General features: G+C 43.2%; 1 protein-coding gene across 2 annotated transcripts in view; it reads right to left on the reverse strand.

Moving 5' to 3' along the window:
* exoc6b (exocyst complex component 6B) overlaps positions 1-18,488 on the reverse strand; it is an 82,212-nt gene that overhangs the window by 45,882 nt on the left and 17,842 nt on the right. For both annotated transcript variants that reach the window (XR_012179720.1, XM_073474788.1), the window contains exons 7-15: positions 15,886-16,077; positions 13,896-13,964; positions 8,232-8,315; positions 7,858-7,904; positions 4,973-5,093; positions 4,785-4,856; positions 3,541-3,638; positions 2,524-2,629; positions 2,317-2,426 (exon numbers count right to left, since the gene is read on the reverse strand). Coding sequence is in view for 1 of the 2 variants with exons in the window: in XM_073474788.1 (XP_073330889.1) it covers positions 2,317-2,426; positions 2,524-2,629; positions 3,541-3,638; positions 4,785-4,856; positions 4,973-5,093; positions 7,858-7,904; positions 8,232-8,315; positions 13,896-13,964; positions 15,886-16,077 (899 nt within the window). In the remaining variant the exon portion in view is untranslated. The remainder of the gene's footprint in view (positions 1-2,316; positions 2,427-2,523; positions 2,630-3,540; positions 3,639-4,784; positions 4,857-4,972; positions 5,094-7,857; positions 7,905-8,231; positions 8,316-13,895; positions 13,965-15,885; positions 16,078-18,488) is intronic.

Here is an 18,488-nt window from a genome sequence, read left to right on the forward strand (position 1 = left end):
TTTTCCACAACTGCTGCAAACATTAACTTATTTTGTCATATTTAATAACCTGATAGGGAGCACGCATGTGTCTTAGCAGCTTGCAGAAGGCTTTTGATTGCAGAAGGCTTTTGATTACTTCAACCTTGCACACATGTATCTGATTAAAGAAATGATTTCTCAAAGGTTTGTTTTACTTGTTAATGATCTTTTTCATGTCTTTATTTGTGATGTTGTGGGTGATATCTTACTGTTACATTTTTAAATTTTATCGTGCACACCACTTGTTTTCTTATGGTGCAAGGAATCAAATCCCCAAAAAATAGTCATTCCTGAACACAGTTTTTACCTCTGCATCGATTTATTTAAAAACAGGTCAATGTTTCAGTCACCAAGACCTTACTCAAAAGACTTGAGGAAGACTTGGTGACCAAAATGTCTTCCTTTTTTTAAAAATAAATCAATGCAGAGGTAAAAAATTTGTTCAGGAATTACTAACTTTGTTTGGCTTGTCCATCGATATCATCTGTCAGTTAGACAATTAAAATGAAAAAGAAAGAAAAAAACCCAAAACATTTTTTAAAGAAGTGAAGTTAGCATGCTAACTAGCTAGCCGAGCATGGCTTCCCTCCACCTCCGGTCTGAAAACTTCCTTCCGGTGGTCCAAAGCTCCTGTGCTAGAGATATAAACACCAACACTCCCTTGACAGTAAATGAATAGTCTTCGGGTTTTGGACTGTTGGTCGGACGAACAATTAGAAGTTACTTTGAGCTCTGGGAAAGCTGCATTTGTCATTTTACAGACTAAACTGTTAACTGATTAATGAAAATAATCGGCGGTTGTAGCCCTACTTCTCTGTTGGATCAATCCGTCACTGCGACCAGCTTTTCCAGTTTTTAAAATGAAAAATGGACAGATTTCTGGCTGCGTCACCACCAGGGTCGACGCTTTACAACCCACTGCGTCTGAATGCAGAGACAAACGCACAAAGACTAATAGTTTGTGTCTTTCTTTCCGTCCCGTCTCCCTTTTTTTTTGCCATTATGCCAATTCCTTCCCTTTAATTAGGAGACTTCTTTTCCAATCACTCCTCCTCCTGCCTCCGTCTCCCTTTCTTCCGCCAGTCACGGATCAATGGTACCTCCCCGGTTCCCAGCCCCCACGGAGAGAATCAACACACTAACTAACACACACACACACACACACACACACACACACACAAGCACATATATACAGAAACACTATCAAACGCAAAAATGCTCAATAAAAAAAAACCCACACAACCTCCCGGGGATCTGAGTCTGAATAAAAGAAAATGCTATTTTGTTTGAAACCACCGACCAAATCAGAACTTGACACTAATAACACACATCGGACAGAAGGATTCTCAGTGTGTGTTTTGCTCTAAAATGTGTGTCAAAGTGTGTATTCGAGTTTCCTGTGTGTTTATGTGCACATGTACGAGTCTCCATGTGTGTTTTCCATGTGTGTGTTTGTGTGTCTGGCTGAATCCCAGCCCTGTTGAATCCCTCTGGACAGTGGAAGTCGCTCCCTGATTGCTCATCTTCTCGGTAGAAAAGCAGCTGCATTGTTTTAGTTAATTCTTCCATCAACCGTAACCAATGCACACACACACAAACACACACACACAAACTCAGGTTGCTGTTTATCCTCGATAGGACATGGAACAGAAGTCGGGCTTGATTGCTGTGTTGTTGTGTGTGTGTGTGTGTGTGTGTGTGTGTGCGTGTCCTCATGGGCCAAATCTAATGAGACAAAGATCCCTGATCAGAATGGAAAGAATCGACCAAGGAAAGTCTGCTGTGTCCCAAATGTTTGAATGAGAAAAAGGGGTTTTGGGGGGCAAGCAAGCGTTCGCCCGCTGCAGCGACCCAGAGTTCAACTCCTGGCAGTGCTGAATCCGGTTTGGTTTGAGTTCCCACAACTTGAACCCAGGCTGCCACTTGGTATTCCTTTTTCTAAACAATGAAATGTGGGGAGAACTAATACACTGACAAGTAAGTTTCAAAAAATTGAGCGTAAGCACCGCCGGCACAGACTGAACAAACAGGAAACTGCACCTCGTCAACAAAAACAAGCCATTTATCAGTCTGTTTCTTATATGATGCTTTCATTAGACCTGCCACATGACAGAGCCAGATATCCACCTGTAGACAGCATTCCCATAAAACTGGAGCTTTTGGGGATAGTGTAACCATTTACTTCACAGTTGATGGGATTTTCATGACACAGCTTGTAGTCATCTCCACATTTCGTTTCAACAGTAAATAACCTTTTTGTGCGCGATGACGCGTACGTTTTGCATGTGAGTGTACCTGAGGTGCAGGTCTTCAGAGTATTTCAGACACGCGTAGATGAACTCTTTGAGCTGGCAGTAGACTTTTGGCACAAACTCGGAGAAGGGAAGCTTCTTGGGGAAGGGAAGCTGGAGGAAACGGAGCAGAGAAACAGGGGATTACGTGAGATTTTGATTGCATAAATTTGATTGACGCTTTTCTTCATGTCGCTCTGCCGCTCTCTACCTTTTCCAGTTCGGGGTCTTGCAGGGGAAACTGGGATGTGTAGTGTCTGAACTCCTGCTCTGTTGAGACTGGGATCGGACTGTAGTTGTCCTGGTCCAACACCTGCCTGGAGAGGAAGAAATCACAGGTAAATAATTCAAAAGAGGTCGACAGGAATGGTTGGGATGCCATCAGCATACACACACACACACACACACACACACACACACACACACATATAAACAATCATCCCATTGGGGGTCATTCTAATGCTTGAGGTTTTCTTACCACCCTCCCCTCTTTCACCACCCCCACTTCTTGTTGGCGCTCCAGAGTTCGGACGTTCCAACGTTCCATGGAGAGGCCGTGAACCGGAGAGCGCTGCCTCTCCAACAATACAACACAACATTCCTGTGGCTTCCCCAGTGTGTGTTTGTGTATGTGTATGTGTGTGTGTGTGTGTGTGTGTGTATATAAATGAGTGTGTGTGTGTGAAAGAGAGAGAGAGAAAGAGAGAGAGAGAGAGAGAAGGGGGAAGGAGAGAGGGAGTGTGTGTTTGTTTGTCCGTTCTCGCTCCAAGTCCCACTGGTGTCATTGGACAAAAAGCGATGGTGAAACAATGGCATGTAAGCCCAAACACACACACACACACACACACACACACACACACACACACACACACACACAGATATAAATGAACACAATCTTGTAAGGGTACTACCCATTCTGAAGGGCAGAGAATGTTCCGGACGTTTGCTTTAAAACACTTCCTCTCTCTGGCTGGTCGTAAAACTTCAAAACCAGGACGAGGAAGTTTCCCACAAACCAACACGGCAGTGAGTGTTTGTGTGTGTGTGTGTGTGTGTGGTGGTCACACCACTCGTTGCGCCCTTATGACCTTATGACTAGAGAGGGGAAGGTCAGTGCAGCACGCACTCTGTAACATGTCCTCAGCTACTGAAAAACAACATGATCGACCTCATTCTCACACAGACTGCAAAAAGCTTGGTCGTCTCTCTCTCTCTCTGTCGTCAGTACCTGAAGGTGATGTTCCATCTCTTGAGCAGGATTTCTCCATACTGCTCCCTCATCTCCAGCAGCATGTCAAACAGCTGTGACACTGGGAAACCATAACCCTGCAAGGAGAGGAAAACCAGAGCGACCAGTCAGTGTCTGGCTGTACCCAGGGGCGAAAATCTGGTATCTACATGAAACTTTTCAAGAGCAAATCCTGAGGGGAGACGCCAAAAGTGTTGCTGTAACTCTGCTAACAAACTCTCTGCAGTGTTCTTTAGCTGGCGGGGTGACAGTGTTTGGCCAGCTTCCTTCTTTGACTCGAATTCAAACAGCTGCAAACACTTGTTGATGTTACTGTGGCTAACTAACAGAAGCACACTTCAGCTAACTGCTATCTAACATAAAGAGTGACCTGGTGCATAATGTAAACTGGTGATGATTATATGAGAAATACGGAGACGGAGGGCAGAGGGGTCACAATCGTTTCAAACTTAAGTACTTTCATTGTGTTACCTTAGATTGAGCCTTTCATATCCTCTTCCACAGAGTCTGCAATGTTTCTACAGTAGCCCAGAACGGACAAATCAAACACTGGCTCTGGAGAGGGTGCGTTTGGCTGCTAAATGCCTCTAAAGTCTACACACCGGACCGTATTTTGCACCATAATGTATATCCATTTTTAACAAATAACCCAGTTTTGGTGATGCATTGTTTAGTATATGATGTTAAAACAGCAATAGCACAAGAACAACCCTGCAAACATTGAAAAGATGAAAGAAAAAATGAGAGGAGAGGGTGAATTTAGCCGTTCAGTGGCACCTCATCACTTCACGTGAAACGATTTTCGGGCATCGCACCATCCATTCATCTCTTCCCCTCCTTCGTTCTCTCTCACTCATCTACGAAAGGTTCCTCCTGTCCGGTTTTTACCCACATCCCCTCTATCTCCCCTTCATCCCTCCATCCTCCCATCCATCACACTCATACGTACAGTGGAGGGATAAATCAAATGATAAACGTCTCTCTCTAAAAAAGGTCAATTTAAGAAAGAAAGTCTTTCTTTGGAGACTGGCAGACGTCCATTTTTAAACTACAAAACAAGCTTTGAACCAGTTTCATGAGCCCCTGGGGTCAAATAGCTGACTTGGCATGTGCCAAGATACTTGAATATAAGAACAAAAAGTACAAGACGACCTAAGTGGAAAATAAAAAAGGATGGCGAGCCTTTCCTTTCTTTTAGTGCGCAGTTAATCACGCAGACGTACCTGCAGTGTATCAGCGAAGAGGACAATGAGGTTCTTCAGATCCAGCACCAGGTCAGGGTTGTCACAGTACGACTGAGGAGACAGAGGAGTGTGTTTGTTGTCACAGCTGTTGTTAAATTGTGCATTTGTGCATAAAAGTGTGTTCTACTTTTCGAGTGTGTGCAATTACTGGGTGTGTGTGTCCTTACAGAGTGCGTCCTCAGGGCAGCGATGATTTTGGACAGCGCCAACTCCCAAAGCTCCTCCACATACGCTCGGTTGACCAAACCCTGTGTAGTGTGAAGGACGTGGTCCTCCACGACGAAGAAGCTGGAAGGAGGGACAGACGGAGGGTGAGAGGAAAGACGACAAAGATGGAGCACAATTCACGATACGCAAAAATAATTAACTTAAAGGATCGCCGCAAAACACAAACTGTAAAACCAGCAAGTCTCAGTTTTACAAGGAGTTAAATGCCGGACTCTTTCTTGGCACCATCCGATAAATAATAACTGTGTTTGCATCCACCTGTTTCATGCACATTTTACATAAAAAAACAAAGAAGAAGTGAAAATATCAGCATGATCAGCTGGGGTGGAAGAGTATAATTTTGCGACTGCGTGGCCAATTTCCACCATCAGATTTTGGTGGATAGCTCGAGTGACTTTTCCAGAAAGGCCGCCATGATTACCCAATCTGAGAATCATTTACAAGCACCAGTGACGGCCGAGCAAGTGGCGCATTCATCCAATCAAGCATTAAAAGCTGTTGATGTCTCGCTGACGGACCACACTCGTCAATCATCTGTTGTAGTGCTTTCTTGAAGCGGATCAAATCGTTTTTTGAAAAGTGATTCTGGTTCGTCTCACTCAATCTGATGCCCACTGAGCCTCGCCAGACCACAACGAGCCACACTGTGGTCCACTTTGTTGCCCGGTTAATCTCCTCTGTTTCATTACTGAAGAGGCTAAATATGTTGGGAATCTTAAATTGATCTCCAAACTCTTTTTCAAATGATGACTCAGAAATCAACTTCAAGGGGAACCAGCTCCTTTTTAAATTTAGATAAAAGAGGTCATTTGAAGATGGGCCTGAAATTATTAAATATTGGGTGGGGTCAAGGATGGGTTTCCTGAGAAATGTGTGTACGACTGCATGTTTAAGGCAGGAAGAGTACAGCCAGTAGAGAGAGAAGTATTTACAATGGTTAAAATTGTGGGAACAACACTGGTAAAAATACTAAACAGTCACACGTAGAGGTAATAAATGTTCATGGGAGCTTCATCTAGTTTGCCTTTTTCTCCAGTCCAGTACCGAGTGTTTAGTTTTTTGGATCTGCTCACTTCTATAAACTTCTTACGAACACTGCTAGAAACCTGAGCAGCAACCTGTTATTACTGACACAAATGGAGGCTCAATTTTTAATGAAGCTGTTACATCTTTTATTGGTTTAAAACCATTTACATTTGCTTTTTATCCTTTTATATTCTCTTTAAATATAAATTGTGTAGGTTTTAATGCTAGTTTTCTCGTTTTCTTTGCATTTTGGATATAATATGTTTAGTTTTATGTGTAAATAAAGGTTAAATGAATAAAAAAAAAAGGCAACTTTAACAACAACTGCACCATCAGTTGTTACTGAGAATAAACGGAGGATTAAAATACTGAAAGACTGAAGACTGTTGCAGGTGAAATGGTGACTGGTGGGACGGATGGACGGATGGATGGATGGGAAATGAGGGGATGACTGAGTGGTAGAGAAACAGCTTTGGATGAGAGACATTGGATGGCACTTTCCAAAAACTTCAAATGGGAATAACAGACCTGAGGGTGTGTGTGTGTGTGTGTGTGTGTGTGTGTGTGTGTGTGTGTGTGTGTGTTAGTGTCCAGTCTTGGCGGTGTTTATAGAAGAGTCTGCTCCAGTCAGACAGACAGAAGGAATAACAGCATTGAGCCAACCACCATCACACACACTCTATCAATCGTCACCAGTGTGTGTGTGTGTGTGTGTGTGTGTGTGTGGATGCAATGGAGAGAATTGGATGGAGTGATGGATGAGAGGAAAAGTAAAAGGAGGGGAAGGGTGAGTGTGGGCAGAGAGAAGGATGAAAAAAGATGGAGGGGGGAAAAAAAGGCAGTCGGAGGGACGGAGAGATGAAAAGATGTCAAACGGTCAGAAGTCACTCAAATGAAATGAAATGAGGTGTCGCTAAACGCAGAATGTTTGCTTTCACTCGAAAGTCGCTCTTTCTCACCGTCTCTCACTCCGTCTTGTGCCAAGTTACACAGAAAGCTCACAATGGGTGGACGGATGGACGGAGAGGTGGGTAAAGGGATGAGGTGGATGTAAGGATTGATTGTTTTTTATTGGACGGATGAGAGAAGAAGTCAGGGAAAGGTGGATATCCGATGGATGAATGAACAGAGAGAGGGATAATTGGGATGCAAACCGATACGAACATCCATCTATTAACATCCATAAATCTGTTTAGATATCAAAGTAAAAAGGTGTGTTTCTTATAATTCAGATCTCTTGTTAAAACTCTTCTTTCTTCGTATTACTTTCTATTTGGCGGGTAATCATAGGCAGCGGTACCGGTATCGTTAAAACATTTTCGATACCGGTATAGAAACAGTTACATTGACTTCAAAAGATATTCTTTTCAATACCAATTTCATGAAAGCTGTTTTCAGCTGTTTTCTGGGCGTAACCTGGGGTTTTTCCTGCACGCCTCGAGACAGCCAATCACCAGCACTATTATCTTGGCAGGACAAGCATGCTGCAATGCTCATTGGCTCACTGAAACTGATGAGATCTATTGAAATTTGGTATCGAATGACAAGACATTTTTCGATACTTGAACGTATTGAAAAATGTCCCGTTCCTGAGCAGTTTTAGTTGTGTGGCGGGGGGGCGTCGTCCTGCTGGGGGTGTACTTGATCCACAGTGAAGTTTGGATGGTTGGTGCGTGTTCAGAAGAGAGAAACTCGACTTCCAGTTCAGTCGAAATCACAAAAACACAAATAAAACATCTGAATAAACTACAGCAGAATAGGTTCAGTGATGGAGGGAGAGACGAATGGATGAACTTACCCAACAATCTGATTGAAATACCGCCTGTATCCCTCCAGAGTTTCATGCTAGAAATGTAAAAAGGAAGAAAAAACAAATACAGAGGAAGAAAAGGGGATAAAGAGTGTAACAGAGGAGGGAAAGTATGGAAATGTAAAAACAATCAGTGGCAAACACTACTTAAATTGCACAAATTTACATAAACACACCTGTTTTTATCAGATAATACACCAATTTAAAGTTTAAGGTTTCATTTCTGTTTGACATATCGATATGACAGTAGCTGGCATTAGTTATAGATTAAGGAGTGTGTGTGTGAGAGTGGGAGAGGGGAGTGTGTGTAGTTAGCAGTGTGTGCACAGACAAACACACAGAGTGAGGGTGCAGGGTCATACCATGTTAGAGTGGGGCTGCAGCACAAGGCGAGCCTGTTTCCTCCTCTGCTTTCTGTAGTAGTTCTCAAACACATCACGCAAACCCTACAACACAAATCACAGGTCAGAAGGGATGGATGGATGGATGGATGGATGGATGGATGGACGGACGGACGGATGGAGCATTTGTCTTCATTATTAAACAACCATCATTATGAAGTCACTCCGGCAGAAACGTGTTCAAACAAGGTGATGTTTTAAAGTTTTGTTCATGTTGCATTTAGTTTTATTCACCGACTTCCTTCCTCACTCTTTAACTCTCTCCCAGAAGTCATAGCAAAACAAAAGAGTCAAAGGAGGAAACGAAGGATACAAAATAAAACATAAAAAACAAGAAACGAACAATAAAAGAAACAAACAACGAAAGAAACAAACAAGAGAAACGAACACCAAAAGAAGCCTTTATTTAGAGACCATGACAGAATCCTGGCCTGATTTACTGACACAACAACTGAAATCATCTCATCTATATCCTCCTCTCCTTCTTTTAACAACTTAAAAGACTACACTTATCAGAAGAAACCCCTCAGTTGTCTTCAAATATCAGATTTCACATAACTAGATAAGACGTTTTACAACCTTATAGGACTTTTAAATACTTTCAGACCAGCAAATAACCTTCAGTAGATGTTTGTGAAGAATCTCGGTCATCCAGGTCGTGTTGTATCTACAGTAAGACATCTCAAGCAAGTCCAAAAACAAGGACAAGCAGAAGCCAAATTGGTTTAAATCTGTGCCAGAATATCGCAGCGGTTTGATTTTATTTCCATGTAATACCTCTTCAGCAGTCAGGATTACCGACTTCATGCTCTTTCAGATAAACTGGAAACCCTCATGCGGTCCAAACAGTGAAGCTGCTCTTCGTCGCTGACAGCCGCGAGGTACGCGGCCAAATGTCGGAGGTTGTTTGGGGCCGTTATTGATTTTACGGGGAGGATGAATTCAATGAGGTATAAAAACCAAAAAGCCAGAACCACTGAATGATGGGAAAAAGCTGAGATAAGGTCATGTGAGAGACGGAGTGTGTGTCGGTGAGTAAGGCAGGAGACCGAGAACGTGTCTTTGATGACTGCCGCTGGTTGTCTTCAGTTTGTGGTGGCGTCACCGGTCAGACATCACACACAGAAACACAGAATCAGCTTTCTAAACTCGACCGCCTCGTATCTTTTCCTTCCATTACACAGAAGCTCTCTCTCTTATCTCTCTCTCTGCTGTGTGTGAGAAACTGTGGGTCTATCTTGGGCTCGGACCAGGACCCACGGTCCATGGTGAGCTCACAGATAAGAGTGCAGGACTGGGCAGATAATCACGACATGCCCCCTTTACCTTCAGACCAGACCAACTCCAGGACACACATATCTCCTGCTGGGCTCTGGTGGTGACATTATAGGTACATTAGTGGTGACCAGTACCTGCTATCACTGGGAAGATATGGGGATAGAAACAGAGGCGATCTGTGGATTTAACAAACACGTCTGTGTTTTACAGGGTCGTGCAATTTAACCAAACTAGAAGTACAACACACCTCCATCTAGATTTATTTAGTTAAAGTGTTTTATTTTGGACGAAAGACCTTCGTTAAGTGAGAGAATCTGACTTAATTATTCTGATTTTGGGGGTTTTTGTTGAGCTGCAATGATCAGTCGCTTACTCAAATGAAAGAAAATTAGTCGGCAACTATTTTCATTAAATTTAATCAATTAATCGATTCACTTGTTGAGCAAATCCTCACACAAATTTGAGGATTTGCTGCTTTCTTTTTCATTTATGATTGTAAATAAAGAGTCTCTGGGTATTTGACTGTCGGTTGGACAAAAGAAACAATCTGAAGATGGTACAGATTTGGGAAATTGTGCATTTTTCACAATTTTTATGACATTTTATTGACTAATTGTTAATCGATTTATCGTCAAAATAATTGTTATTTGCAGTACTAATGCAAATGGTTTAATTCGGTTTGACAGTTAAGATTTTGAAGCTCCTTCCTGGGCCACCAAAGATGTTATAAGACTTTATTTTCACAAGCCTATAATAACATTTAAACTGGCCTTTATGTGTAAAATCTATGGCATGCCCCTTTAATAAATTCATATCTATCCAGAGGTTTTTGATGTCATCTTTTCAATTCTTTTCCCTTTATTTTTAATTTTCTGTCTTACAATAAAACAATGTCTATTCAAATAAATTATGAGGCTACAAATACAGTATAATAAGTTTTCTTTAATCTGACCCTCAGCTGAACAATGTCCATTGAAAACACATCACAAAGTTACAAACAAAACAATAAAGTTGATGGTAAAAGTCTGAATCTCACTGGTGGATATCGAGATTAGTCTGAAGTTGTGAGGCGACAAAACCGTTTTTTCTTCCAGTCCCAGTTTGACCCTCAGCTGAACAATGTGTTTACAACAAACCAACGGCATCAAACGGCCATGAACTCTTCATTATACAGGGCTCGCTCTCCCCGAGAGAGAGCACGGAGGTGAAACAGAGGGCCGAGAGTGTGATTGTGTGTGAGAACACCGCAACGCCACATAAACAGTGGAGCCAAACAGATATACAGTAGAGAGAGAGTGGGGAATAAAGGCCAAGCAGAGAAAGAGCAGAAACAAAGTAAAAGAAAGAAAAAGAGAAGAAAGTCATGGAGCCAGAAAAGAGTCAAAAAAAAGAAGGAAGTGAAGAAATAAAGTAACTAAGGGAATATAATGTTAATCAAATTAAAAAGGTGATGAGAGGGCAGAAAAAGAGAAGAATATGAAAAAGAGAAAATCATAAAAACAGGAAGACAAAACAAAGAGAGGAGAAAGACAGAAAAGGAAACAAAAGATTCAAAGGAGGAAACGAAAGACATAAAATAAAACATAGAAAAGAAGAAACGAACAGCAACAGAAGCAAATAACACACACAAACATCGGAAGAAACAAACAATGAGAGAAACAAAGAGAGATTGAGGCAATGCGACTGGCATGAGATGATTTAAATGTTGTGTCAGAGCTGTGAGCTCCTGTGAGTTGTCTCCCCGTCCGTCGGACTCCAGGTTTGTGTTTACTCTGATCACAACTGTGTCCACGTTTCCAAAACGTGCAGTACGTGTTCGAGTGTAACAAAAGGGAGTATTGTTGGGGCCTGACAGCTTTCGACTGGAAAAATCGTGGACTTTAAACATGGAAAAGAGAGAAAGGAGAGGTGGAGGAGAGAGGGGAGAGAGAATGGATGGAGGAGGAGGAGGAGGAGGAGGAGGAGGAGGAGAGGTGGTCTTGATTGCAAATGGGATTCCACGTCCAGGTTTACTAGAAAAATAAATGAAGTTGGTACATGCTCGTGTCTGTGTGAGTACAAGTCATTCTCGGTAACTATCAAACTGTGTGTGTGTGTGTGTGTTCATGATTTTCCAGTCGATCCCCCTGCCCAGTGTAGCAAACTGCGCTGGACATTCTGGTTTTCTTTTCTAATGGTAAATCCACGTCTCTGCCCAATGGCCTGTCATTCAGAGTGCAGCGACACCACGTTAATGGATAAAACAGTTTCAGACGACTGTGTGTGTGTGTGTGTGTGTGTGTGTGTTTGTGTGTGTGTGTGTGTGTGTGCGTGTGCGTGTGCGTGCGTGTTCGTGGGCATGTATTTTAACGTTGCCTCGCTTTAATCCAACAAAAACGATGCTTAAAATATTGCAGCAAATAACAAAAGAAGAGAATAAACAGGATCAAACAAACAGAAAAATAAGGTGTGTGTGTGTGTGTGTGTGTGTGTGTGTGTGTGTGTGTGTGTGTGTGTGTGTGTGTGTGTGTGTGTGTGTGACCTCAGAGGTGAACAGGTCGGACCTTTCAACACCTCCCCGAGACAGAACACACTCCTCTCCCTCCTCCTCCGTCTCTCATCCTTCATTCTCCCTCATTCCCATCGACCCGTCTCCTCTTTCACTTTCTTCCTCCCTCCTCCTCCTCCTCTCCTCTCCTCTCTCCCACCCTTGTACTTACCCCTCTCTCTAATCTCTCTCCCTCTGTGTTGTGTTTTCACCCTCGTCTTCCTGTTTTTGCCCCCTTAACCTCCCCCTGACCTCCGTCCTTTTTCCTCTCCCCTCCTCTTCACTCCTTATCGCTTGACTTCCAATTCACTCTCTCCTCACTCCTTCCTGTAAATGTCGCTGCTGCACCTCCGCTGACCTTTACCCTCCCTCCTAACTCCTCTCTTCTTATCAATACCACTTGTTCATAGTTTTATCTCTAGTCTTATGACTCTTTTTAACCCCTTTAGAAGAGCAACTGGTTTACCCGTTTACAAGAGGTGTGAAGGAACCTGCATTCGTCGCGAACTGTCCAGGTGTGGACGTCACGGTTCAATGCATGCAGTCATACGACAAATACGTCTGACTGTCACACTATGGAGGGAGCGTGATACAACTATAGCTGTTCTCATTCACACTCCAATCCAGTAAGTGGCGGTAATGTACCTAAAAGCTGTTTTCCAAGAAGGAGAAGAAGAAGTAGATGAAGAAGAAGAAGTAGACAACAAAGAAGAAGAAGAAGAAGTAGAGGAAGAAGAAGACGAAGAAAAAGTAGACAAAGAAGAAGTAGATGAAGAAGTAGACAAAGAAGAAGAAGACCATCAGGAAGAAGAACACGAAGAAGATGATGAAGATGATGAGGAAGAAGAAGAAGAAGACGAGGAACAAGGCGAGGCTGAAGTCAAAGAAGAAGAATATGAAGAAGACAAAGACAAAAAGAACAAGACGAGGAAGACGAGGAAGATGATGGAGAAGACCTCTCCACCATCAAATGTTCCCTGTTCTCACCCCTTTAAACTTTACTGACCTCTCTTCTCTTCCTCCTCCATCACTGGCTCTCCCTTCACCTCCACCCTCCCCAATCTCTTCTATTCTTCTGCTCCGTCTCCCTCCATCATCTCGCCCCCTTTACCCTCTCTCTAACCTCGCTCTCCCTTTCTGCTCCCTCCCTCCATCCCTCTTCTTGCCCGTTCATTTTCTCCTTCCTGTCAAAGTTCATGCACTTCCTGTCCCCCTGCCAGAGAGCCCCCCAGACACACACACACACACAGACACACACACAGACACACACACACTAACTGAACAGAAACAGCCGACCCTCTGGCCGTGATGGCCCGGTCACAGCCTCTACAGGCCTGTGCATGTGCAACTAAGCCAGTCATGGCCCAGTCAACACCTCCACCCATGTCGCTTTCGCTCTAACTGAGATGAGACACACACACACACACACATACATACACACACACACACTGCAGCGGGCTGGTTGGAGTGAAGCCAGGCTCGAGCCAGAGGCCTCATCTTACAGCATCAGATACCTCTCTGGTAAGTCTCCTTAATTCCCGTGCGATACGACCAGGGTAGCTTCCCTTTTGATTTCTTCATTATAGACGATATTATAAGTTAAACACGTGATTTACACCACAGAACGTTGTTACTGAGGTCAGCAGCTGTGTGCGTGGTGGGGGTGGAGATATGAGGAGTGGTCTGAATTGTGGTTAAGAGCTCATCATTGTCAAAACAGGCTGAATACACTTGTGAATCACATGTGCTGGAGTGCTCAGTGACAGATGAATGCATATGAAGGTTATGGAGACAGAAAAGAAACAAGATGATTGACTCACCAGCACAGTGTAGATATGCAGACAGCGATAAACTGGAGAGAAATCCACCAAGTCATGAGCTCCTGGGACCTGCAGGAAGACACAAGCCGTACAGTCAGACTGAAGAAACACTTTCTGAGCATTTCTCACACACATTCATGTTATATATATGTCAAGTAGTAACAGAAGAAGAAGAAGAAGAAGCTGAACACGAAGAAGAAGGAGAAGAAGCTGAAGATGAAGAAGAAGCTGAACACGAAGAAGGAGACGAAGAAGAAAAAGAAAAAGAAGAAGAAGCTGAAGAAGAAGCAAAAGAAGGAGAAGAAGAAGAAAAAGAAGAAGAAGAAGAAGCTGAAGACGAAGAAGAAGAATCTGAAGGAGAAGAAGCTAAAAAAGAAGCAGAAGAAGAAGAAGAAGTCTTATAACTGAACTATGAGCAGTTTCTTTCTCTGACTGTGTGAAGATCTAATCTTTTCACATCACAGATGACGAAGAAAAGCGTTTCAATTAGAGCCTGAAGCTGCAGGTAAAACTCAGCTCAACTCATGTCGGCTAATAAAGAGTGTGGCACTGAACTGAAAAAATGTCTTTTTATTGAACAGCAAAATCCAATTCGACTGATAAAATCCTGAGTCGATTCACAGCCCTATCACATCATCCTGATACACTTTATAAATGCTGCGTCTGGGCTGCAGCGCTTCATTTCTCCGTCTGAAAGTCTTCTGACAGTATCACCAGACGTTCATACCTCTTATTCTTTCCATCCATCCCTCCGTCTGACCATCCCACATTCCACTCCTTCCTCCCTACCCACATCCTCTGTCTTCAGGAGAACAACACAGTGGCAATTTCACCCAAAGCAAAAAAAAAATGTGCCCTCTTGCCCTCTGGAAAAGTTTTCTTTCTGTGAAAATCATTGGAGGAGCAGCACAATGCCAGCTTTGATGTAACCGCACACACTGAAACAATAAGAACAAACAAAGAGCTGTACCACTTAAAGACAAGAGGTGGAGGGAGAGGAGGGATGGAGACGGAGAGGAGGAAGACAGATAGAAGTGGGTACGTGTGGTTTAAAGCTTAGAGAATGGAAATTAATGATTTTAAAAGGAGAAAAGGTGTGAGAGGGCCAAAAACAGAGAGACGAGGGTAGAGGTGGAAAGAAAAACAGAAAGAAGAGACTATGGAGTCGGTTATAAAAAAAAGTGGCAAAGGTGACGAAGACAAAACAGTAGTGAAGGTAAGAAAGAGGATAAAAAAGGTCAAGAACAAAAGGCAGCAGAGAAAAGAGGATGCAGGGACACAGGGGACGACGTAAAAGAAGGGAGGGGGAGGAAAGGGAAAGACATGGCAGGGGCAGGGATGGCGTGAGGAGACGGCGGCCGCGGCGATGCCAACCATCGGCGCCAACACAGTCGTAACCCTGGCGACCGTGGGGTCAGGCCTTTTGTTCGAGCCAAGGTCTTCCCGTGAAGAGGGTTGAGTCAAGTTTACAGGACGTAAATAAGCCAAGGGGACGACAGGGACCTTAAAAACAGAATGGCAGCGCGGGGGTGACAAGTTCAGCTCTATTCTCCTCGACTTCATTGTACTTCGCTTTTCCTTGAGTGTGAAACAACAAGGGCAGCAGAAAAGGACTTCTGATCCCGCGAGGGATGACTCGAAGAGTTCAGTGTCGAAACGCTTTGTGTCCATTTTGAATTTGACACGTTGATCTTTTGAACAATCTGTAAACATGTTGATGTACTTTAACGACCTACTTCAAAGCGGTGTAATCGAGGCCGTGGTTCTTGATCTTTGAGGCTCAAACTGAAGCAGCGTCACCTCCTAAAGTTTCCCTAAAATCTCTAGAGAAAAATATGACACCAAATGTTTGTAGTGAAACAAATAAATCCCTGAAACACTCTCTTATAAAACGCATTATGATGGGATGGACAGAAAGGACAAACTTCCTGGTGACCTGCTGCTTCAGTACTGTCATGTGTTTATGTGTGTGATGTTGCAGTTTTCTCACTTCATCATCCTCCTCTTCATCCTCCACATCCAGGATGCCAGAGTCCTGTTCTGACAGCGGACTGCCACCCTGTCCGCCGCTGTCCGTCCCGGCTCCTAGCGCCGCCGCCGCTGCCTCCTTTCTGCCGCGTCGGCCGATCAGGGCTCTGGGCTGCGTGGAGACGGAGCTGTCCAAGGAGCGCTGAAGCTGGGCCTGAAGCACAACACAAGAAAAAGCCAACGCAGGTTAAATCAACCACTGGAACTGATACTCTGCTTAACCTGCTTTGTTCTCAGTGGTACTTGAGTTTTTTTTCCTGACGCTACAGAAGAGGAAGGAGAGCTTGTTGCATTTAGCTTTTGGCGCAACTTCAGAGCAGAGGACTCTCTTTGATTTTGAAGGTCTGACACCAAAACCAGATGTTTATTGATAACAAAGACACACCGAATGCAATCAAGCTGCTCTGGCACTGTCCTGACATGTGTTACATAAAAAAAAGTACACAAAGAAACGGTACAAATTAAAACTGACCGACACCATTTTTTAAAGACAGTTTCGGGAAAAGCTTAAGAAAATGCGGACGCTCTAACGAGGTCAGCGGTCGAGACCTTTTGAGTAAAGCCTGCCACTCCTCGTCCCGTGAAAATACCCATGGAAATGACCTATAAAAGTGATTTACCAAAGCACCTAAGAATACACCAGAGGGAAAAGAGCGAGACAGGAAGGGAAGAACAGGAAGGATGAAGAGTCAATGAAACTGAAAACAAAGAGCATTCATGTAAAAGTAGAGCTCAGGACAGGGACAGCTTAGATCTACATGTTTGATCTGTGTTTTTACTCATTTAAAATCATATTCTTAATCTAATTTAAGGTGCAATGGTGCCATTTATTGGATATTTAGTATGTGAAAGCGTTTAGCTTAAAAGGGCACTGTGTAGTTTTGGAGAAGAATTTTAATATTTACAATATTAATGAGTTAATATTTATCTTTTCCATACGTGAATGAACAAGCTGTTCTCAGAGGACAATAAGGTGTGAAGCTAGAAAGGTGGCAGGGTCTGCCACATATAAACAAAGTACAACAGTATGAAACTGTGTTGTCCTTTAAGGTCAGTTTGTTTATTCAGTTTATTCCATCATGGAAACAAAAATCAGTCAGTGAAGATCAAAACGTCTTCCTCAAAACTACATATTGCTCCTTTAAATGGTGTCTTGAGTTGAATTTTGGTACAAAATTACAGAAAAAGGCTTCAAACGTACGTCTATTTTACAAGACATTGATACGTATTCAATATGGAACAATGAACCCGATGATCGGTGAAGTTTCCCTGAAAATATCCCGACATTAAAGAAGGTGTGGCAAAGACAGCGGGAAATGGATATGCGGTCTAAAGGGAAAGATTTTCCCCAGAACAATGCAATGAGCAATGTAATATCTGATGTCCTGTCTGATGGGACTATTTGGGGAAAACCAAGCATTGTAGGAAATGAGGCATTCGGGTCCCTCTGCGGCAGCGTCGGACAAGGAATACTAAAAATAAAAAAAGAATCAAACAGGAAGTTTTGGTATCCAAGACAAAATGACAACAGAGTCACGTTTCTTTCAGAGATGGCCAAGCACATCTAAGAGTTTTTATGTTTGTTTTTGCACAACCACTAATATCTGAATATGAAAATGGCGACTTCTTGGTTACGTCCATCAAACGCCACCGACTCTACGCGCTTATTCCAACGTTAAGTCTCCTTCATGGCCTGGTAAACCCAAGTGTTTCTGTGGGAAAAACCTTCTCAGATCTGAAGTTGAGTGCATCTTTCCATCCACACCCAGATCCGCCTCGGTTTCTTTTGTGAACCTACGTGATTTCAGCGGCTTCCTCGGCTCGCCGGCGCCGGCACGTAGCCTACCTGGCGCGCTTAAATCTGTCGATTGGCACGTCAATAAACACGTCAGAGACTTCAAGCGCCTCGATTTGCGGATTTAATGAGAAAAACTGGTGTTCAAACCCCGGAAGAACACAATATCAGTGATGTTGGGAGAACACAATGCCATCTTTGATCTGATGCCCACACACAAACACACACACACACACACACACACACACACACACACACACACACACACACACACAGAGGATTAATGAGTCATGTAACACAATAAGTCACAAACATAATCAGTGGAAAGTCTCGTTCCTCGGCTTGGAAGCAAGTGTAGACAAACAGAAATGTGCCCACTCTCTTTTAAGGAAAGGAAAATAAGTAATAAACAACTTCTTCTCACTAATTCCTCGAGAATTAGAGGAATTGGTAAAGTGAAGAGTCTCGACACTTCATTCCTTTCCAATCCCGTCAAACGCTTGTTTTCTTTCTTTCCACATACAAATTAACATAAACAGCAAACCCATGAAAGACGGCTTTACGAGACGGAGTGAATAACACAGAAAAGCATCTTTCTGACAGTACGCGACGCTGCAGATTCAGACGTCAGCACCTACGTCAGGAAATTCCACTCAGTGGTCGAATTCAGCTCTTTGGCTTTCTTTGACAGGTGCGTTTTCTGTCTTGAAGCATCTGTATACGCTCTCACACCGACCATTCATTCCTAAACATCACAAAATACCAAGGTC

The sequence above is a fragment of the Pagrus major genome, chromosome 10, assembly GCF_040436345.1.
Source record: "Pagrus major chromosome 10, Pma_NU_1.0".
Taxonomy (NCBI): domain Eukaryota; kingdom Metazoa; phylum Chordata; class Actinopteri; order Spariformes; family Sparidae; genus Pagrus; species Pagrus major.